This window comes from Nerophis lumbriciformis, linkage group LG07 (assembly GCF_033978685.3).
Source record: "Nerophis lumbriciformis linkage group LG07, RoL_Nlum_v2.1, whole genome shotgun sequence".
Lineage (NCBI taxonomy): Eukaryota > Metazoa > Chordata > Actinopteri > Syngnathiformes > Syngnathidae > Nerophis > Nerophis lumbriciformis.
Genome location: NC_084554.2, coordinates 39,831,316 through 39,855,594, shown reverse-complemented (window position 1 = coordinate 39,855,594; position 24,279 = coordinate 39,831,316). Strand labels below are relative to the sequence as shown.

At 39.4% G+C, this 24,279-nt stretch overlaps 1 protein-coding gene across 3 annotated transcripts in view; it reads right to left on the bottom strand.

The window, feature by feature from the left end:
• Positions 1-24,279, bottom strand: part of cnksr2a (connector enhancer of kinase suppressor of Ras 2a) — a 91,217-nt gene that overhangs the window by 19,424 nt on the left and 47,514 nt on the right. Inside the window, exons 15-24 of one of the 3 annotated variants that reach the window (XM_061965120.1) lie at positions 23,084-23,259; positions 19,952-20,025; positions 19,811-19,882; positions 19,658-19,725; positions 15,902-15,999; positions 15,473-15,694; positions 11,658-11,799; positions 9,654-9,914; positions 9,375-9,562; positions 664-2,431 (exon numbers count right to left, since the gene is read on the bottom strand). In XM_061965120.1, the coding sequence (XP_061821104.1) occupies positions 2,234-2,431; positions 9,375-9,562; positions 9,654-9,914; positions 11,658-11,799; positions 15,473-15,694; positions 15,902-15,999; positions 19,658-19,725; positions 19,811-19,882; positions 19,952-20,025; positions 23,084-23,259 (1,499 nt within the window). In that variant the 3' untranslated portion in view covers positions 664-2,233. Of the gene's footprint in view, positions 1-663; positions 2,432-9,374; positions 9,563-9,653; positions 9,915-11,657; positions 11,800-15,472; positions 15,695-15,901; positions 16,000-19,657; positions 19,726-19,810; positions 19,883-19,951; positions 20,026-23,083; positions 23,260-24,279 lie in introns of those variants that run through there. The other 2 variants (XM_061965121.2, XM_061965122.2) reach the window with 2 other exon arrangements.

Genomic DNA, 24,279 nt, shown 5'->3' with positions numbered 1-24,279 from the left:
TCGCAACCAACGTTATTAGCAGCTCAAGCTAACGAGTAGATAGTAGCTGGCCACACGCTATTGTGGTCGAAGAAGCATTGTGAGCAAGGCGATGTGTCACTCCGCCAGAAAAGTAGTTCCTTGGTGTTAGCTCTTACAGTAACAATGTTGTAGCTGATGCTTGGTCAATATGCATGTGACAGCATGTAAATGGAGCCTTGTTGGCGCTTTTGGATGGATCTTTTTTAGAGCGCTTTATAGGCAGAGTAGATTGATCACATTGCATGCATTGTTAGCCGCCTCGAACTAGCAGTTTTTCCAAAATTTAGACCGCACAGAAATGAGACAGACGAGTGTGTTCTTGTCTCACAGAGGGATTGTGGATGATACACAAAATTTAAAAAAAAAATGCAGTTCTCGTTTAAGAAAGAAGGCAGAGTCGAGAGCTCTTTAAGGACAAGGTGAGGAGGTTTAGCGGGATTGCAGGCGATACCGTCACAGATAAACCGGGTTGTCAAGCAGAGAGAGGTCAGTAAGGTCAAGAAGATACGCCAGCTGAATATTTTGGTGTTAAGTAGCGGTTATTGATTAAACTTCAGCGTGGAACCGGTTGTGTTTTTGATTTTTCGTTTACCTGGCACCATCAAAGCGGCACAACGAGGTCACAATTGCGATAGCAACCCATATTTGTCCTGAAATAAACCAATGCAAAACTAAAAAAATAATGAAGATTTAGCTGACTTTTGCTCTTGTTTATTTAAAATTTAGAATGCATAAAAATGAAAAGCATATGTGGGCTTTTCTCACATAAAGATTGTGAATGACAGGAAACAAAATAAAAAATGTGAAGTTCCCCTTTAATGCCATAAACACAAAAACAACGCATCTTCCTCCAAACGACCAAACTTTATTGATCCATCCGCTTTATCCGACAGACATAAATACTGCTTTTTTAATTTGATCATTAAACACTCCTAAAAACAATCTCATAGTCAGCATCTGGAGGTTTAGAGCACAGAAAGTACTAAGAATAAATAAATACTAATGTGCTTATTTACAACAAAGACAAGCAATGGCAGCATGGAGAGAGCATTCAGCTTTTTGTGCTTAATTGTTGTGGTTGTGGGACTTTGTGCTTGTTTATATGCTAACCACTGAGCAGCCAAAACATTAGGAACACCTACTGTAGCCACAAATCATCAGTTCTTGTTGAGCTTTGTACCTAATGTTCTGGATGTTTTTTTTCTTAATAATACAACAATTTGCCCTGCGATGAGGTGGCGACTTGTCCAGGGTGTACCCCGTCTACCGCTCGAATGCAGCTGAGATAGGCTCCAGCCAAAAGGGACAAGCGGTAGAAAATGGATAGATGGAATACAACATTTTAATTTAGTCCAGAGACGGTCAACTAGGGAAAAATACAAATGTAGTCTCCTTTGCAGTTAAAAGCACCTCGTACAAACTATGAAGAAATATTCCAGAACAGGGGTTCTTAACCTTTTTGACGTTGGGGCACAACTTTTACCCTACAGAGGGACCCGGGGCCCAGTCAAATATTATTACTAAATTAGTATTCTTACTCTTGATTGTAATCATATTCAATAATTATATCTCTCCTACTTACAGTTTACAATCTTGTCAAATGATATGAAACCATGTGTTAATCACAAAGATTATAATCAAGGCTGATTACAAGATGAAATACGAATCAAAAATGCTAACTAAATTTTTGCTAGAAATAAATTTACATACTATTTTGCAGTGCTAAAATTAATACATTCTAACTAAACGAATAATAAATAATATACGTTTCCTAAATAAACTGCCAATAAAATAATGAAATGAAAAATTCAGTTTCTCCCCTTTAGTCATAATTTTTGCGCTTAAGAAACGTCTCGATGACTTTCGCTCCAGACTTCTTCTGTTTGTTTGAGATTGTCATTACTGCCACAAGTGGTGGAAAAGTGTAATACAACCAAGAAAATGTGATATTTTTGGTGGCCCTTTAGATGGCGCTCCAGCCCCAGCAATGGTTAAGAAACACTGTTCTAGAGTCTTATTTAGAACCCGACTGCTTCATTCCACGATGAAGAAGAAGAACAAGGCAGCAACACGTGACATATACGCAGAAAACCACAAGTGATAAAAGATGTCCAAAATGTTCTCGTGTGTGTGTAAAAGATGACATTTTAGTCCTGTCAATCATCCCGGCTCTATATTGTCCATTGCTTTCTCGCACGTGTGTGTGTGCGCATCAGACATGGGTCTCAATGTAGGAATGAGTGTGGGAGAGCGAGGGTGTCAAGGGGGGGCCCGGCTCAGACTCGTCGGCCTCGCTTGGCGGCAGGGAAAAGAGCTCGTGATAAGCTCGCTTCCACTCCTGGAACTCTGTGGACGACAGCTGGGGGTGGCCCAAGAGCCTGTCAATCAGCGCTAGCTCCCCCTCTCTGTCCTATGAAAGCGCACAAACACAGGAGGGAGGAGTCACTTTCTGTAGTTTTATTGATTTGTTTGGAATAAAGCCTCTTTTTGTTTAAAAAAACAAAACAAAAAAAACGCAGACACACGGAAAGCAGGACAAAGACTACAAAGTCTGTGGTAGTTTCTGTTCAACTTCCTGGTTTTTGAAAATTACGCAAGAACCGAATGAAACCAACCCTCAGATGTGGCATGAACGAAGGAAGAAAGCATTATATTTTAGCGCAGCTCAAGACAGTACATCTAAGGTTTGTTGTAATAAACCAATGTGGAAATGACGGGAATTTCCTTTAGTCATGTTTGTATTGGCAAAGAGGTGTGTTTCTGTTCAACTTCCTGGTTTGTTCGAAAATTACGCAAGAACCGAATGAAACCAACCCTCAGGTGTGGCATGAACGAAGGAAGAAAGGGGACAACGTGGCACAGTTGGGAGAGTGGCTGTGCCAGCAACCTGAGGGTTCCTGGTTCAATCCCCACCTTCTACCATCCTACTCACTTCCGTTGTGTCCTTGAGCAAGACACTTCACCCTTGCTCCTGATGGGTCCTGGTAAGCGCCTTGCATGGCAGCTCCCGCCATCAGTGTGTGAATGTGTGTGTGAATGTGGAAATAGTGTCAAAGCGCTTTGAGTTCCTTAAAGGGGAACATTATCACCAGACCTATGTAAGCGTCAATATATACCTTGATGTTGCAGAAAAAAGACCATATATTTTTTAACCGATTTCCGAACTCTAAATGGGTGAATTTTGGCGAATTCACAACGTGACGTCACATCGGGAAGCAATCCGCCATTTTCTCACTTTCGTCGGTGTGTTGTCGGAGGGTGTAACAACACGAACGGATTCAAGTTGCACCAGTGGCCCAAGGATGCGAAAGTGGCAAGAAATTGGACGAAATTTGTTCAAAATACGAGGCTCTGGGGAAAGCCGACGAAATGGTCAGTCGTTTGTTCCGCACACTTTACCGACGAAAGCTATGCTACGACAGAGATGGCAAGAATGTGTGGATATCCTGCGACACTCAAAGCAGATGCTGACATCAACTCCAAAACTGGACAGATCAGCTTTCAGGAAAAGAGAGCGGATGAGGGTATGTCTACAGAATATATTAATTGATGAAAACTTTATTCATTACTCGCGGTTTTACGTAAATTATTATACATAAACTGTGTTTACCAATAATTTAGCTTGAAAACATTTATTTTTTTCAATCATTCGAGTACATTCGGGTAGTCTTGTGTAATGCAGTATTTTGTGTCTATTTAGGTATGGTTAACCTGAGTGCTGAAATCGTGGAAAAATATATGTTCTTAGCGCGCCTGAAATGGGCTGTCTGCACTCTCAAAGTGCATGTTGTTGCCAAATGTATTTCATATGCTGTAAACCTAGTTCATAGTTGTTAGTTTCCTTTAATGCCAAACAAACACATACCAATTGTTGGTTAGAAGGCGATCGCCGAATTTGTCCTCGCTTTCTCCCGTGTCGCTGGCTGTCGTGTCATTTTCGTCGGTTTCGCTTGCATACGGTTCAAACCGATATGGCTCAATAACTTCAGTTTCTTCTTCAATTTCTTTTTCGCTACCTGCCTCCACACTACAACCATCCGTTTCAATACATGCGTAATCTGTTGAATCGCTTAAGCCGCTGAAATCCGAGTCTGAATCCGAGCTAATGTCGCTATACCTTGCTGTTCTATCCGCCATGTTTGTTTGTATTGGCATCACTGTGTGACGTCACAGGAAAATGGACGGGTGTTTATAACGATGGTTAAAATCAGGCACTTTGAAGCTTTTTTTAGGGATATTGCGTGATGGGTAAAAAAACTTCGAAAAATAAAATAAGCCACTGGGAACTGATTTTTAATGGTTTTAACCCTTCTGAAATTGTGATAAGGTTCCCCTTTAAAAAGATAGAAAAGCGCTATACAAGTATAACCCATTTTACCATTTTTTATATTTTAGCGCAGCTCAAGACAGTACATCTAAGGTTTGTTGTAATAAACCAATGTGGAAATGACGAGAATTTCCTTTCGTTCGTGTTTGTATTGGCAAAGTGGTGTGTTTCTGTTCAACTTCCTGGTTTGTTCGAAAATTACGCAAGAACCGAATGAAACCAATCATCAGGTGTGGCATAAACAAATGAACAAATCATATATTTTAGAGCAGCTCAAGACAGTACATCTCAGGTTTGTTGAACATAAACCTATGTAGAAATGACGAGAATTTCCTTTAGTCATGTTTGTATTGGTAAAGGGGTGTGGCACGAACTAAGGAAGAAAGCATTACCTTTTGGCACGGCTCCTGGCACGATAGCCACGTTTAATTTTTGTATTTATTTGTCAATGTAGAAAACAAGGAGATTCTCCTTTAGTCATGTGTTCATGGTTTATTTGTGTGGAGAAATATGCAAAATATAGTTGGCAAAGGTATGTGGCATGGACCGAGGAAAAAAACATTACATGTTGGCACGTCTCAAGAAACTAGGTCGAAGGGGTTTTTTTAAGTAATCAATGTGGACACAGTGAGCTTTTGCTATGCTCATATTTGTGTGTGTGTTTTTTGTGTGGAGTATTATGCAAAACTTACTGAACCAATCCCAAAGCAAATGGCAAAGGGCTGGGCGATATGGACCAAAACTGATATCCCAGTATTTTAAGGCCGAAAGACGATAGACAATATATATCGGTATTTTAAACAAAACGTGTTTAGTCTAAACCCAACACCACATGACTGTTACTACCAGTGTTCTGAAAATTACTTTAAAAAAGAAATTAATTATAGTTACTCGTTAATTGACCAAAAAAGTAATTTAATTACTAGGGAAAGTAATTAAGACGTTACTTTAAAAAAAACTTCAAATAAATATCATATACAATTTCATGTGAGTTTGTGTGTGTGGGCCTTTAAAAGGCGGAGTCTGTTGCTTTAGCCGTTAGCAGCGGTAGTTAGACGGCTCTGACGACTGCTCTGTTGAATCTTTTAACCGGGTTGTGGTATTTGTGGTTAATAAAGAAATTGAATGTACTTCGATGGCTGTAATATGTTATTGTCCACAAACAGGGTATTGTTTGGACTGAAAGCTTTTCACTTAAATCAGGGGTCCCCTAACTACGGTCGAAACATCTGGGCCGCCAGTGTCCAAAATTCAGCCCGCGGGAAGTCCCAAGTAAAAAATAAATAAATTATTATTTTTTTTTTTTTTTTAAATCGGTCTTTTCTAATCCATTTTCTACCGCTTGTTACTCTCGGTGTCTCCTAGCCGCTCAGGCAAATCATATTGTCTAAAAATGCATTTTCCCATCGATAACGTGACATCATAGCGCTCGGAATATATATATATATATATATATACATATACATATATATATATATACACACACACATATATTATATATATATATATATATATATATATATATATATATATATATGTGTGTGTATATATATATATATATATACACACATATATGTATATATGTATATATATATATATATATATATATATATATATATATATATATATATATATATATACACACACATATATGTATATATATATATATATATATATATATATATATATATATATATATATATACACACATATATGTATATATATATATATATATATATATATATATATATATATATATATATATATATCTCTATATATCTATATCTATGTACATACATAGATATATATATAGCGCGGCCCCCGGCCAAATTTTTTTAACCCAGTGTGGCCCCCGAGTCAAAAAGTTTGGGGACCTCTGAATTACATCATTGATTTGTTGTTTATTATTCGGACAACACCTAGTAGCATTGTGTATGTGTGCATGTGTTGCTGTCACAGAGTGATGTTGCCTCCTTCTATTTGATATCAATTTCACTTTAGTGTGGTGCTGGTTGTTGCTTTCATTAGCAAAAATATATTTTTTGCATTGAACTTGCTGTGCTTCTGACGCTGTCTTTTTGACATAAAACCACGTCAAAAGTTGTGTGCCACATTACATCAAGCGTATCGCTAACAGTCTGATCTGGTACATACCAGAGGAATCTAACTGTTTAAAAAATGTTATATGTGTGAATGCTTTCACACAATTAAAACAAAGCATTGCGAAGGCCCACGGCGGGTATTGACGCCCAGTACTCTGAATGTCAAAGTGAACAAAATTCAATAAAGCGCGGGTAAACGGCAGGAGTAACTATCAAAGGCAGCATCAAAATATATTATTACGACTGCAACAACTAATCGATTAAATCGATTATAAAAATAGTTGCCGATTAATTTAGTCATCGATTCGTTGGAGGCAATTTAAAAATTTTTTTTTTTACAAACCTTTATTTATAAACTGCAACATGTACAAACAGCTGAGAAACAATAATCAAAATAAGTATGGTGCCAGTATGCTGTTTTTTTCCAATAAAATCCTGGAAAGGATAGAAATGTAGTTTGTCTCTGTTATCCGATTATTAATCGATTAATCGAAGTAATAATCGACAGATTAATCGATTATCAAATTAATCGTTAGTTGCAGCCCTATATATTATATATCGGTATGGCGATATTGTCTCAAATACATACTGTGTCTCCTTCTAAAATATACCGGTATAACTCGTAACACCGATATACCGCCCAGCCCCTATCCTTTAGTCCTGTTTGCATGGCAAGATTATGTGTAGAATTACGCAAAAAATACTAAACCAATTTTCTAAATTTTTTGCAAAAGGTTGTGGCACAGAAAAAAAACCTCCAGAACATTTTGACGTGTTTTTTTATTAATCCATGTGGAAAAGATGGGCTTTTCCTTTAGTTTGTATGGTTTGTGTGGAAAAGTATGCAAAAGTTAAAAAAATCTATCCTCCAAAAATTTGGCCTAGGTGGGTGGCGCAGACTAAAAAAGAAACCATTAAATATTGGTGCAGCTTAAGACACCAGATCCAAAGTTTGTTAGTACATTTAGCTTCTCATTTAGTTTTGACATGCCTTAGAAATTAGAATTGGATCAATGTTTTTTTTTTGTAATTCATCCATGTGGAAAACTGATAAGCATCTCCTTTAGTCATGTTTGTATGGTTTTGAGTGGAAAAATTATCTAAAACTTACAAAATGGATGGTTGGATGAAGCAATCCTCCAATAAATTGCCAAAGGGCTGTGGCACAGACCAAAGAAGAAACCATTACATTTTGACATGCTTTAAGAAATTAGATTAATGTTTTTCTTTTATTACTAATTAATGTGGAAACAAGGGTTTTTGTACTGATGTGTGAAAGTTTAAGCAAAAACTGCTAAATTCATCCTTCAAAAATTTGGCAAGGGGCTATGGCACAGGCCAAATAAACCGTTACAATGTGACATGCCTTAGAGATTAGAATTAAATCCATGGTTGTTTTGTATTTAATCCTTGTGGAAACGTTAACCGTCTCCTTTTGTTATGTTTGTATGGTTTTGTGTGGAAAATTATTCAAAAACTACTAGATCCATCCTTAAAAATTGGCAAATGGCTGTGGCACCGACCAAATTAGGAACCATTATATTTTGACGTGTCTTAAGAAATTAGATTCATGTTTTTATTTTTATTCATCTGTGATGATATTTTCTTTTAATTCTTTTGTATGGGTTGTGTGGAAAATATGTATGCAAGATAGCTGTAGAATGCAAAAACTACTAACCTTATCCTCAATAAATTTGGTAAAAAGGTACCAAAGAACAAACCATTAAATGTTGGTGCGGTTTAAAGGAAACAATATTTGTTTTTAAATAATCAATTTGGAAAAGATAAGCGTCTCTTTTAGTCATGTTTTTTGTGAGGGGGATTATGCGAAAAATAAACTAATCTTTACAAAATTTGCCAAAGGGGTGCAGGGCAGACCAAAGGAAGACAACATGACATTTTATTGTGGCTCAGTCAAAACACTACAGTAGATCCAAGCTTCTGTTGTAATTGAGCCATGTGGAAATGATGAGCTTAGTGCACATTACTGCCACCTACAGGCCTGGAGTGAAATATCATTCACTTACAACTTCCATCCATCCATCCATTTTTTGCCGCTTGTCCCTTACAGGGTTGCGCGGGGTGCTGGAGCCTTTCTCTTGAAATGTATTATATTTTTGTTTTTAGCTTTAGGCCTATCTTCATCGATCGCAAAGGTAATTTTGGGGTCCCGAAGGAAGTTAGGTCTGCACTCTGCCGAGTTAAGTGCTCCTACATTGGGATGGTTTTTTTTATTTAGTTGACAGGTTTGAACTGATTTGCTTCTCATACTGCCGTTTGCCTTATTACTTCAATGCCTTTGTTGTTCCCACAGCAACAGGAGCTCAACCAAAGTCAAACCCGATAAACAACAACAATGCAAGGTTTTTGAAGACGGCGGTGTCTGTTCAGGAACTGATTCTTCCTCACCTCCCCAAACTCAGCGTATATTCTTTTGTAAAGTCACACCAGACAGGAGACAAACACGGAAGCTCCATAATCCGACCTGCACTGTGACACAAAAGCAGCCATAGCCACAAATCCTTGCAAAAAAGCTCAGAAGCAAAGCCGCCCCCTTCAAGCGGCAGCAGTCCCTGCCGGAGGACAAATAGCATCAACAACACGCAACATAACAGAACAGCTCAGAGGCACGCAGCCTGCTAACACAAGCACAGCTCATATAGCATGAACGCACAGATGGCTGCTTTGTGATGCAAAAAAACAGGAGACACACTTGAGACAAGGACGGTGCTCAAGATAAAAAGGTGGCACATACATCTTTTTGGGAGCAAAAAATAAAAAATAAGGAATGAATCACTGAATGTTTGCAAAGAGTCACACATTTTAAGGAGGGAACTAAACGACAATAGTCATCGGGGGAATTTATCATAATTATGTGAAGTGTCAAAATGTTGTGAGTTGTACACTCGTGTGCATGCACCAACCTTCAGCGTGGAGCTCAGGATGCGGAGGCGGTGCAGACGCTCGTTAAGCTGCGGGTCGGCGGTCCGCCGCAGGAAGGACTGCCTGAACTCCGACTGACCTCTGACCTCGGATTCCCGGCCGAGCGGACACACGCCGCCTTGCTCGCACGCACGGAACAGGTCGCCGAGGGACGCACCCTCGCTGCCACCTGCGGCAGAGAAGAAGCGTCGGTGCAGTGCATGGACCGGACTGTTGCCGTGGCTACAAGCGAGGCTTGCACCAAACATGCATCCACCCACGTTGCAACTCGTGTGTGTGAGTGATGCACTCACTGCTGTGCGTTTGCTGCTCGTCTTTGGCGGGCGGCACCAACAGTGTGTGTAGGTTGCTGTCGCGTGGCAGGGTGAAGCTGCGGGGTTTCCCTTCATGGGTTGCCATGGGAATGAGCCTCTGCATCGCTATAGGCAACGGTACGTTCCTCGGAGCGGGCAGCGTGTACACGGCCCCGGCCATCATGGACGTTGACCCAGCCAGAGTAGGCTCCACAAAGACTGCGTCTTCTGTTAAACGGATATCAGATTAATGTTGAAAAAAAAGTATTTCTCCAAGATTAATTTGTAATTAATCATCTTTTACTCATGTGTAAAATGCACATTACTGCTTTGTTAACTAATATTTTAGTACTCTCTTGTAATTTTAGTCTAAGGGCCTGATTTACCAAAGGTTTGCGTGCACCAAAACACGTGCAAACCTGATAGCACACACGAAGCTGATCTACCAAATGTATGCAAAGAGGATTGTGTCTGTTAACTGAGCAGAATAAAGCGTGCAATCCATTTTGCGTCTCTGTCTTGATTAAAATGCAAAATATATGCTTATCATCAAAACGCCCACAATACTGGGAGGAGAAGATGCAAATATCATTATTTTCGTTTGCGTTTCCATGACTTTTGGCAACAAACGTGTGTTCCTACTCCCAGAAACAAATGCGTGTTTTCTAACCATGGCAGACTAGGTAACAGACAATGAAGACAACTATTTTTGGACAAATGAGGATTCAGAACCTTATTTTTTTAAGCTAAATATACAGAGGATAAACTGCTGCTTCTAGAAACGAGCACGAAGTAAGGGTGAGACGTTGGAGCAGACGGAAGCCGAGAAGCTGCAGAATGTGGAATGTGAAGCTGTGCTATTTCGACATAAATGGAGTGTTTACCCAAATAAACTGGAAAAAACAACTGTCAATCGAGTGAGTCACTTTAATAATGATCATGATACACGAAGAACGTCATACTTGTTATTACAACTACAGTACGTGCGCTGTCTGGCTAGCTGTGTACAAAGAAAACATGAAATGTGGGCTAATACTTTACAGATATTGTAATATGATTGTTCATGTTTTTTAGTCAGTACAGATTGGTGTCGTATCGCAGCGTTGTGCATTATAAACTGTGCTGACGTAGAAGCTAGCTTATCTTCTTCCATAGTTAGCTTTTACGGCTAATACCGAAGCACACCGATGTGTTACTACGATAGAAAAAGACTTCCTCCGTGTTTGCTGTTACAATAGCAATGTTGCTACATATTGGTTATTATACGAGTTACGGAACGTAAATTAAGTATTGTTGACGTTTTTTTAATGCATTTTTAAAGTGATTTAAAGGTAGGATTGATTGCTCCCATTTGATGCATTGCTGTCCATCCAGAACAAACTGATTTTTACATGGTAAAATCCAAAAAAACTAAATGATGTCTTCTTGTCTTTCATATTGATTGTGAACGAAAGGCAACATTAAAAAAAAAAGGTGCAGTTCCCCTTCATATCCCCCTCTGCTCATGTTCCCGGATCCTCTCCCCCACCTTTCGAGAGCATAGGACAAGGACTCTTGTGATGGCGAATATCATCAATTTATATTGTATTTCTTTTTTTTATCATAGGTTACTCTCCAAATGGGTTTTTGTGTAATTGATGCTGTATTACTGCCTTTTCTAAGGTTTAAACAAAAACATTCCTGTTTTTGCTAATATCACAATCATTGTCTTTTGCTCATTCGCCCCAACCCCTCGTTCTCTGTCTTCACCTTCCCAAGGCAGATATAAGGGTCTGGAAGTTTATTTGACCCTCTCTCGCGTTCTCTTTTCTTTCTGTTAGCATCGTAGAATTGCTTCTCTGTAAACTGATGTTATTTATGGCCTCAAATAAATACTTATAAGACTTTACTTAGCTTTCTCTGGACATATCTTTATTGACTGGGAAAACGATTCCAAACCACTTTTCATTTAAATAAATCTGCTTGTGTTACCGAGCGGTCCTGTTTGCAGGTAGTGGAGTCCAGCTTCCGTCAACGGCGTTTCGATCAAGTCCTGCCAGGATCGTCTCTGCGACGAGGACGATCGACCAGGGGACCCGGTGTCGCTGCTGCCCCCTGCTGGACTGGAACGGTACTACGGGGGGAAAGTAACGGGTAAAATGTCAAAAATCTTTTTTTTTTATCCTGTCCAGCTACTCAGGCAAATAATATTGTTGATGTAGATGCCCATACTTGCTGAACAAATTCACTTTATAAAAGAGAAGTGTGGAATACTTCTCTTGTTGCCTTATTTGTATTTGACTTTATTAAATGGATTTATATTCATGTTTGGACCAGAGTAGGAGGGGATAGAAAGAGAAAAGGACACACACACAGGGGGAAATTGCAGGGACAAGAGGAGAATAAGACAGAAAGACAACAACAACAACAGCAACAACAACAGAACAGCATCAGCAAATAGGATATGTACAAACATACTTGCCAACCTTGAGACCTCCGATTTCGGTAGGTGGGGGGGGCGTGGTCGGGGTGGAGTGGAGCGTGGTTGGGGGCGTGGCTAGAATTCACCAAGTCAAGTATTTCATTTATATATATATATACAGTATATATATATATATACTGGGCAGCACGGTGGAAGAGGGGTTAGTGCATCTGCCTCACAATACAAAGGTCCTGAGTAGTCTTGGGTTCAATCCCGGGCTCGGGATCTTTCTGTGTGGAGTTTGTATGTTCTCCCTGTGAATGCGTGGGTTCCCTCCGGGTACTCCGGCTTCCTCCCACCTCCAAAGACATGCACCTGGGGATAGGTTGATTGGCAACACTAAATTGGCCCTAGTGTGTGAATGTGAGTGTGAATGTTGTCTGTCTATCTGTGTTGGCCCTGCGATGAGGTGGCGACTTGTCCAGGGTGTACCCCGCCTTCCGCCCGTTTTTGGCTGAGATAAGCTCCAGCGCCCCCCGCAACCCCAAAAGGGAATAAGCGGTAGAAAATGGATGGATGGATGGATATATATATATATATACATATATATATATGTATGTGTGGGAAAAAAAAAAATCACAAGACTACTTCATCTCTACAGGCCTGTTTCATGAGGGGGTTCCCTCAATCATCAGGAGATTTTAATGGGAGCATTCACATACCATGGTTTATATAGGGCACAGAGTGGGTGGGTACAGGCTGGTGTAGGGGCGTGGTGATTGGCTCATGTGTTACCTAGGAGGTGTTTCCGTCTGTAGCGGCATGCTGATACAATTTCGCTGCGCTTGTTGAGGGATGACAGGTCTGGACGATATATGATAAACAGTTTCTCTTTCAAGCATAGGTTGCATCTTTTATTACCACTATTGTAAGGTGTGCTGGATGCAAGAATTTGCCATGTTATTGAATATTCAACATTATTGTCTTTGAGGTCCCAAATGTGTTTGCTGAGTTCTGTGGTATTCCGCAGGTTTTGGTTCCTGAAAGAAGCCTTGTGATTGTTCCATCTGGTTTTGAACTCTCCCTCGGTTAATCCTACATATGTGTCGGATGTGTTAATGTCCTTGCGTGTTACCTTAGATTGGTAGACAACTGATGTTTGTAAGCACCCCCCGTTGAGAGGGCAATCGGGTTTCTTGCGGCAGTTGCAGTCTTTGTTGGTTTTGGGGTCGCTCTGTCTGGGGGCCGACGGCTCATTTGCAATTGTTTTGTTGTGGTTTGAGATAATTTGTCGTATATTGTTCATACAGCTGTAGCTCAATTTAATGTTGTTCTTGTTGAATACTTTTCTTAGGCTGTTGCCTTTGGGAAAGTGTTTGTCAATCAGAGTGAGGAATTTGTGGCCAATGTTAGTTGAGACGTTTTTGCTGTATGGGGGGTTGTACCAGATGATGTTGTTTCGTTTTCTGTTCTTTTTTGGTTGGTTTCCTGGCGTGGGTTCATAGGTGAGGGTGAAATTGTATCCGCTTTCATCAAGGGCTTTTTGGTACGGGGGGGTTACTTGGTCAAATTCAGCTTTGCTAGATGACAGCATCGATAGCCTTTTATTAATTCCGGTAGGTATTCTTTTCGTGGTGGTGGGTGGGTGGTTGCTGTCATGGTGCACGTATTGGAGTGTTGTGTTGGATTTTGTGAATGGTTGGTAGCTGTTATTTCTCGGGTTGAAAGTGACGTCGAGGAAGTTGACGGTTTGCTTGTTGGCTTCCATCGTGATCCGTAGGCCGTTCTCTTTGAAAATTTGGCATATGCGCTTCTTGGTATTCTCGCTGCTCCTATATATATATATATATATATATATATATACACACAGTATTTATATATATATATATATATATATATATATATATATATATATATATATATATATATATATAGCTAGAATTCACTGAGTCAAGTATTTTCTTATATACCTGTATATATATATATATAAGAAATACTTATATATATATATATATATATATATATATATATATATATATATAGTATATATATATATATATATATATATAAGAAATACTTATATATATGTATATATCAATCTATCTATCTATCTATCTATCTATCTATCAAGAGGGACAGAGACAGCACACAGTGCATGTGGATCACATGTTACCATGGCGAGAAAACATGGAGAGACTGCCAGTTATCTTGTCTCCACTAGTTGCAGAAAATGTGCCATCAGTACAACTGGACAGTGCTGTTTCAGTTCCATTATCAGGACCATCAGTGAGTCAGACACAAACTAGTCTCATCATTGAACCAGATTCAAGGGCTGCTGAGTTGCCATCATCAGAACCCAGATCACCCATAACAAAATCCCCACCAGTGATCCGCAGATATCCAGAAAGGTTTCGAGTACCACCAAAAAAACAGAATCTCTAAAGACAGTATAAAAATCTGTGTTAAAGATGTACAAATATTGTTTGTATAATAAATGTAATAGAGTGATCTATGTTTGTCTGTTGCCATCTCCTGGTGAATGTTGGCTATAGCGTACTGGGGTTACTTTATGGTTGGCCAACGATTTACGTGGTGTTGCGCACCTGACGTCAAGTGTGTTGAGTCTGTTCTGAAGTCTACAGTAAAGAGACATACTTCATCACCTCTCCTGTTTATTGTCTCCAACTCAATATATTACAACAACATTGGAGGGGGCGTGGCCTCCAGGTCCGCCTGAATTTCGGGAGATTTTCGGGAGAAAATTTGTCCCGGGAGGTTTTCGGGAGAGGCGCTGAATTTCGGGAGTCTCCCGGAAAATCCGGGAGGGTTGGCAAGTATGTGTACAAATATGATACGAAAAGTGATAGCAAAGAAGTGAAGTGAATATTATTAACACAGAAATGACAATGAACATTATTGCACTACAAATGGAGCAATAAAATACCAATAGAAATAGCACTATAGGTAAAGAATATTAACAATAATTACCTCTACACGCATCTGTCATGTAGATAAAAAATGCACTGCAGCTAATAATTATGTCTTTTTTCCCTGCTGTTGGGATCCATGATGTTAAAACAAAACTAAATAATTCCTGACAGCAGTTGAGCTAAAAATGTAAACTTTGTCCTGAGGTCGCCTTTGGAGCAAAATTGCTGTTATTTAGCAATGAATTAACATCACAAAGAATGAATGTAATCATCAAAATGTGTGTAATTATGGCAAATGAGGACAAATCCGTTTGAGTGCGCATCAGCTTCAAAGCTTCCCATCGCCCCAAAAAGCTCACATTAATATCTCGTCGTCGTGCTTTTGTGCCATTTTATGACCTATGCCTGAAAGGAACAGAAAATTGGCGAGTTACTACACCGTTCACCCAACACACCTCCACGGGGTCACATCGGTACGGCACGTCGCTGCTGCTGCTGCCGCCCGGCCTCCTGCTGCTGTGGGTGGTGCCGCCCACCATAGGGCCGGGGTGGTACTGTGGTTCGGCGGCCGCCGCCGCAGAGGACTCTGCGCAGAGAAAATCCTCCTGGGACGAGCGGGAACGGGACGTCTCGGTGGAAGACAGTCGAGTAGTACGGCCTTCTAAGTAAGTGCTCATCTAAAAAAGAAATTTTTTGGATTCCTTAAAATTTTTTATTTATTGACATTTAAAATAAATGAGCGAGTAGCATCAGAAATCTAATTAAGCTCGACCCCTCCCTGCAGGGGGAACAAGCTAAGTTTAAAATGCAAGCGTAGGTTGCAGAAGAGCATATCTTGGCCTACTCGGCAGTACCGTATGTTCTTGTGTGTGCTCGTGACTCACTGATGGGGGCCGTGGGTAGGTATCATATGGAGGTGGCGGGCTGTCCTGTTTGGGGCTGGAGGTGGCGTCATCCTCATGCTCACTCTCGCTCCAGTAATCTGCAGGGAAAACCCACGCACATACTGTTGGATGAGTACTTAATAAAAACCTAAGCTATTTTTCATGCACAATTGTCTGTCAAATCATGCCAATGTTAAAGTGAAGGACACTCAAATGTGTTGTGCTTCACTGTCTGCCACATAGAGGCTCTTCTGATAACTGCAGCGTTGCTTTGTTGCTCTCAGGAAACATGTGACTCCCTATTTTACTCAAATGTTGTAAGACTAGACGGATATAGTGAGACATATTTCAAATACAGCCACATTTTCTCATCACTGAATAGAGAAAAAATAAAGAATGTGAGGTTCCACCTTGAAATCCTTTTTGCTTATAAAACACACAAAAATCAATCCAGATGAGTTAAAGACATCCTAAGAATATCCTAGGAATATCATGAGTAAGTAAATCGCCATGAGATTTACTTTTTGTTATTTGTATTAGTGTAATAGCTTCTTGTTCAGTAAAATTTAACTTTTTTTCTCATGACAACAAATAACCCTTTATTTTATTATATTTCTATCATATTATATAACCTTTATTCATAAAGTAATACCTCAACTCAAAGGGCAAGTGCAGTTTTTTTTGGAATTTTGCCTATCATTCACAATACTTATGCAAGACAAGAACAAGTCTGTCTTTTTTTATGCATTCTAACTCGTAAATAAACGAATAAAAAATAAAAAAGTAAAGGGAGTCGCTCTATTCCTCGTACAGAGTGATCTAAATAACATCCAAAAACGTTCATCAAAGTTTTATATACATGGTGGAAGTTTATATGTAATGTAGTAACTGGCACATTCATTATAATATGTAAAAAGTTTGTAATCTGCTCATTTTAAGCATACGGCGGTCTATTCATTTCACAGATGCATCACAAGGTTAGATTTTGCCTTCAACAACAACAACACTACTAATCATGGCAGACTTCATAAGAGACCACGGCTACTTTGGGACTAATAATGATCCAAAACATTATATTTTTGAGCCTTATATAAAGGGGATGAGCTGCAAGCTTTAGAAAATAAGTGATAAGCAGATCTGGCAAGTAGCACCATTGCTAAGGGCTAAACAAGAAATGCAAAGTATGAACATAATAAAACAATCTCTTATTGTACAATGTCTGCTCTCACTGGGATGCCGACAGATGGAATGTTTATATTTTCCCGTTAAGATGAAGGATTAGCATACTTGCCAAGGGAAGGGGGTGGGGGTGGGCGTGGTCGGGGTGGGACGGGGGCGTGGTAGGGGCGTGGCTAAAAGGGGAGGAGTATATTTACAGCTAGAATTCACCAAGTCAAGTCTTTCATATATATATATATATATATATATATATATATATATATATATATATATATATATATATATATATATATATATATATATATAAGTCAAGTATTCTTTAAATACTTGACATTCAGTGAATTCTAGCTATATATATATATATTTTTTTATTTTATTTTTTTTTTAAATTATATATATAGAAATACTTGACGTTCAGTGAATTCTAGCTCTATATATATATATATATATTTATTTATTTTTTTTTTTTGTAATTTTTTATTATATATATATATATATATATATTTTATTATATGTATATATATATATATATATATATATATATATATTTATTTTATTATATATATATATATATATATATATATAAAATAAATACTTGAATTTCAGTGTTCATTTATTTACACATATACACACACATAACACTCATCTACTCATTGTTGAGTTAAGGGTTGAATTGTCCATCCTTGTTCTAATCTCTGTCACTATTTTTCGAACCATGCTGAACACCCTCTCTGATGATGCATTGATGTGTGGCACGCACAAAAGTGCTTTCATCAAATGCACTAGATGGCAGTATTGTCCTGTTTAAGAGTGTCACAACATTGCTGGTTACGGCAGACGAACTGCTTTACGGTATACAAAAAAGTGACTGCTGTTGTTGTGTGTTGTTGCCACGCTGGGAGGACGTTAATGAAACTGCCTAACAATAAACCCACATAAGAAACCAAGAACTCGCCCTCCATCATTCTATAGTTATAACGTGATTGGGCAGCTACGCTTTTTTATATTGTGGAGGACCTGAGTCCGCCTGAATTTCGGGAGATTTTCGGGAGAAAATTTGTCCCGGGAGGTTTTCGGGAGAGGCGCTGAATTTCGGGAGTCTCCCGGAAAATCCGGGAAGGTTGGCAAGTATGAGGATTAATCATAAAATAAATATAAATCAAAAAGTGTCTTTTTGTGTCTTTCTCGCCGTCTCCGGGTCTAATTTGAATGTAAGTGAAAGGCATTCTTTATAATCCAAAATACATTTTTACAAACTAAGAGGCAATGCAGGGGATCACCAGCTCAATATGTCAGTAGCTGCATAAAAGCTAGTTAGCTCTCGGTGCCGCTAAAGTAGTTCCTTGGCGTTAGCACTTATAATAACAATATCGCTATTACTTGGCTAATATTCAGGTCACGTGATGTAAAAGAAGTATTGATTGTGGTTTTTAGGTGTTCTTAGAGAGCTTTATGAGCACAATAGACTACTCCAATTAGCTGCATTGTTAGCCACCTCGTACTTGCTGTATATTACACATTATAATGCATGAAAAAAAGAAAAACGTGTTCTTGTCTTACATCAAGAGTGTGAAAAGTAGGCAAAATTCCCCAAAAAGTGCAGTTGCCCTTTGAGAGGGCCTCAACTTAAGAGTGTTTTGAGATAAGAGCTGTTTCTTGGCAAGACGTCCAACCATCCCCGCCATTAGGTGGCGTAGCAAATGTCACAATGAACACCATAAGATCCGCCCAAAACATCTGTTCTTACTTGCTCGCATTAGCTAATAGCAAGACATGGACATAACTTTGTTTTTCAACCATGGGAAGGAAGAAAGTGAGTGAAGGACAGTGCACAGAAGAAGTGGATGATGTTTAATGAACTAAAGACATGACAGAGCGTGTCGCCAACTCGGCGAAGCAATTTGATTGTATCACTGCTAGTCTGCACCATACTGAAGCAGAATGAGTCCAACGCCAGCGACGAATGTTAAAATAATATTCAAACGTGGGACATTTATTCATGAAAAATATGGAAAAACTGCCAATGGTGTGTTTGACGGAGAACCAGTTGGAAGGAGATATTGTAAAAGTGAATTATAAAAAATACTTTAAAAAGTCCACTCTACATTATTATTATACTACTTCAAAAAATATTGTAGTTGTTTGTACTAAAGTCAAAATAATTGTTTATATAAAATATTTTTATCTAAAAGTTTTTCTTTTGGAAAAGCGGGTTACATGTAATAAGTGTGCTGTTTTTGGGGTGCCAACCATTGATAAATTGATTTCAATTCATTTCAGTGGGAGATGTTGACTTGAGATACAAGTGCCCATTTAGCTCGTAAGTTGAGGTACTACTGCATAGTACTGTATATCTTTCAGAAGTATTTCTGAGTACTGTACTATTGTCAAATCTTTTATCATGTTCTATTGTGAGCCATATTTCATTTTATTTTTAGAAAAACCAACGGGGCCAATAAATTCCACCCCTTTCTCCAAGATTTTCAACTTTCTTCCCATCCATTTTTAAGATTTGTCTATTTAGTGTCACATAATCGGAACTGTGTCCTTTTACCCATCAAGCTGCTAAACTCTAACCTTGCTCCTGGCGTATCCTCTCTCGCTCTGCGTAGCCCACGGCGGCCATATTGAGTCGACTCAGCCACCTGCAAGGGGCATAAACGGAAGAACATTTAGGACGAGAAGACAACACACGCACACGTCAATAAAGACGGGGGTTTCGGAGGGTACCTGTTCATGTCGTCCACTCCATCTGCTGCAAAGAAGAAGCTCTTGACTTTGGGGTGACACGCTTTGAAAGCACTGGAAAGCACACAATACGCAGATTAAAACACTTGCGAACTTGCACAAACGTGCAAAATGGGTACTTACTACTTCTTGCGGCATTCACTGGCGCGATCGATTTTAAACTCTGGAAGACTGACAAAGCCCTCTGCTTTCTCATCCTGCACACAAAAGGGGGCATCTCATGAGATGACGTACAGAAGACACACACAATTTGCACTAAAAAACACATTCTCGTTTTTACACCACTCTTCCTAAACTTGCTGCAGACTTTCCAGGGCGTGTCCCATATGTCATATTCGAACAAAAGGTTCAAAGACAGTGCCTTTGAGCGCTTTTTAACAACCTGCACTGCTCCCATTAAGCGGCAGCCTGCACCTACTAAGTGAAGGGTGAGCACAAAGTAACGATCGGCCCCGATATTTGATGTATCGGTCTTTTTTTATTCTTTTTTTTTACAACTACAACATATCTCCATAAGCAGACCCAACATATACACATGTAGTACCAGTATTTAGTAAAAAGAAAAAATATTAGTGAAGTAGATGGTAGTAACCACTGCTCAAGCATCAGCCAGTTTGCCCTGCGTGAGAAAATGACCTTTTTGCTGGAGCCCATTTAAAAAAAAAAAAAAACATTTAATAATAATGAATAAAATGACTATGACTGTCAAAAAATGTACGAGGGCGGACGCTCCCCTTTCCTCTCCCTTATCTCTTCTGCTTGCTTCTTTGTCTTGTCTTGTCTTAACTTTCTTGTTGCCTCTTATTGCACTGCTCTCCAAATCTAAACATTGGAACCTATTAACTGGCCTCAACGAAATTAGATTTCGATCTTGGGTTTGGGGGAACCTTCTTGTCGTGACGGAGCGGTTGTAGCTGGACACACGATGGACTCTTGGGAGAAGAAGGAGTGCCGCGTGCCTGGCGACCCTTTCAGTCGAGAACGTGAAGATTTTCACCTATTCGGAATTATGACAACAGGACATCTGCTGATTGGAGTAAGCGTTGCTCTGGTTTGTCGACAAATTGGAAGATGCTGGCAGTCTTCAAAGTACCCCAAAGTTGCCACAAATGATTGGAGGATGCGTGCAGAACTGTGGACACTCATGTGATTTGGATAATATCGGACTGTCTGCCCCACAGGATTTGAGGACCAGTCATAGATAATTTAGAGTGAAAAGCAAATTTTATTTTCACTCGCATACAAAACATTCTAACTTGGATAGTTTCCCTGGCTTCGAGACTCTCCCGAAGGACAGTGCGGCGAAGACACAACAAACTCCCTTCTTGTCTCTCGTGGACACACACCTGTTGTTGTTGACTTTGGACTGACTATGTGCTGCACAACCCCAAGGCAGCAGAACAGAGACACGCGGCAGGCTTACACACACACATGCATCCACAAAAAATATACGCCACACATGCATACGCCACCCGCCATACAATGCCTTTGACGCGAATCCCTTAGGGGTGATGGACTGCTGGGTAGTGCCCGAAGAGCTGCAGCCTGCCACCGTAGCCCCCTCTCCCTCCCCTCTGTTGCAACTCTCGAGATGTATGTTGTAATATGTGCTTTGCTATGGAGATTTTTTTCCCACTCCAGTCTAGATTGTATTTTTTTACTCATCCTCCCCCAACGTTGACCTTTTTCCCATCTTTTACGGGGCGTCTTGTGGCGACCCATCAGCGTTCCTGTTCTCTAACCCTGTACACTGTTTGTCTAATCTTGAACGGGTTTGTGCTGAAAACAAAGTTTCGTTGTACTTGTGCAATGACAATAAAGACCTACCTACCTACCTACCTATATGTTTTGATATCTGACAGGGCATTTATATGAGTTCCTGTGAGAATTCTTCTCCGGTCTGCTTACACTGCGGCGCTGAAGCGGCCAGGCCCCCACTTCCTCTCCCTCCTGCAGTGCTAATAGCCTGCATACATCTCCTCTGCTTACCAGTGCCTGTCAAAACTTCCATTGTTTTGCCGGAAAATCCAGTTTTTGTCCTTCTTTCCTGGCATCTTCCCGGTTCTGTTTTGTCTGTTTTCGCTATTGCAGCAATGGAGTCGCTCAACAAGGCTCCGTCCCCCACACTCGGAGCGTGGGCTCATTGAGTTTCATGTTCCGTGATTCAATCAAATAACAACACGACAGCGGTAGCTGGACATGAAGATAACAGAAAATAAATATCTGCCAAAAATCCAAACTTTGTGTAAATATCTTGCCAAATAGGAGATTTATTGTTTTGACTTATTTTCAAACGAATCGCAATTCTTAATCGTAATAAATTTTTTGGGGGGGTCCTGTCCAGCCAGGCAAATCATATTGTGGATGTAGCTGATGATATCTGCTGTACAGATTTACTTTAGAAAAGAGAAGTGTTGGACACTACTCTTGTTGCCCAATTTGTATTATTTATTAAATGTTTGGGTATAATTTTATGAAACAAAACCATTTTTTTAAGTAATACAGAAATTTATCAGAGTAGTTTTTCTATTTTATAAAGGAATCATAGAACTGGCACCCAATGTTACTAAAAAAGAATCGTGAATCGATTTTGAATCAAATCCTTACCCCCAAGAATTTAATCGAATCAAATCATGTGATGCCCAAATATTCACAGCCCTAATTATTATACATGTATAATGAAGAGCAGGCAGCAGCTTACATATTCTCATACTTTCTGTAACATCCTGAAAGAAATTATGTCAACTAGCTTGAAAAATGTCCTTCTTATAATCTATGTGACAAAGCCCAGAATTATTTTTATTAACATGTTTTTCATAAGGAAACCCTACAATGTTTTAAATCCATAAACTGCTATAAAATTGCATACAATTAAGTAGATGGCAATTATTGGGATGTAGAGAAATCCCATGTTTTATTTTGAAAGGCAAATGTCGATGTTTCTCTTTGACACACGTAATAAAGTTGTTTGTGAAATCCCCTGATGTTTTTCGGTGCTAAATTAATTACAACATTAATGCCGCATAAATCAATGTCTCTACTGGTCTGGCATTTCTTTAAAAAAAGTTTAAAAAAACTTGAAGTCTTGTCCAGCTGACGTACAACAGTCTTGTTTAGCTAACTTTTACTGCACATGAAAATTGGCTCCCAATATCTGTTATTGGCCTCCTTGATTACTAATAATTGGTATCGACCCTGAAAAAAACATATCGGTCGATCTCTAGTAAGTGGTTCTAATAATACAAAATAATATACCTCCTCGTTGATGTACCAGTAGAGGCAGTTGTCCTTCAGAACAAACCAGTACTTCTTCCATTTATGAGAAAAGTAACCCTTGGCGTCTCTCTTCCGCCACAGCCAGCCCTCGCAGTCACCTCGGCCCAGCGCCTTGCAGGAAACACGCCTGCGACTCAGGGCGGCCAAACTTCGTCCTGAAACAACAACAAAAAAAACTTACATTAGCACTAATATAAAATATAGAACCTGGCAGCAGATCAGACTCTGCACTGCAGTAAGCTAAGATGTGTTTAAAATAGGAGGGGTAAAAAAAAATAAAAAATTCTGCAGCCTGTAAGACTGCGGACTCATTTTTCACAGCGGGCTCCTCGTTAGAGCCTGCAGCCGACCGAGATCCAATAGTCTATTTATTTTAGAGGAACACAGTATAGCTCAATACGGGCACAAACAGCAAGATTGCAATTAGTTCCCACAGTGCAATGTTCTCTCATTGGCCATTGAGAGGAACAGAAGCCTTTATAAACACAATAATAGTCCATTTCAAGTACTTAATATGATTATTATTGCAGGGATGTAGAAATGCGCTGCATAATACTGAGAGCTGCTTATGATGCTGTATGTGTGGGCGTACGTAATTCAGTGGCTTGTAGTTTGTTCATCTGATTTTATTTATGTTGTTTAGCAGAAAGATTGGCTCCACCTGGAAGTAAAAAAGTGACTAATGTTTCATTACCTACTAAAAAGGGGGGATTTATGCACCTCATTCCACGATTATTGGATAGCTCTTTCAGTCGCATTTTTGTTGTAAGTACACAAACACAGATCTCTGCTGAAATATGCAGATGGAGATGAAGCTTTCAGAGTTTTGTTTTTTTCATCACAGCAGATGGTGACACAAACCAAAGGCCGGCGGGACCAAAAAAACATGTTTATCGTCGCACACAAAGAGGAAAATAAACGGATGTACAGTAACTTAAGTGAGACAAATGGATAAAAAAAATTGAAGGCACTAATACTCACAGGTGGGAGGCCCTACAATTAGCCATGTTGCTGACGTCATTGTTCACTTTTTCACCCAAATTTATGGCTTAGATTGAGATATTCTGCGGGGTCAATGTTTTTTTTTTCCCCATTCCTTTAAACACTATTAGAAGGAGCAAATCTCTAAAGAGTAAACACTTGTTGCCTAATTGCCTCAGCTGCCGCTACTTCCG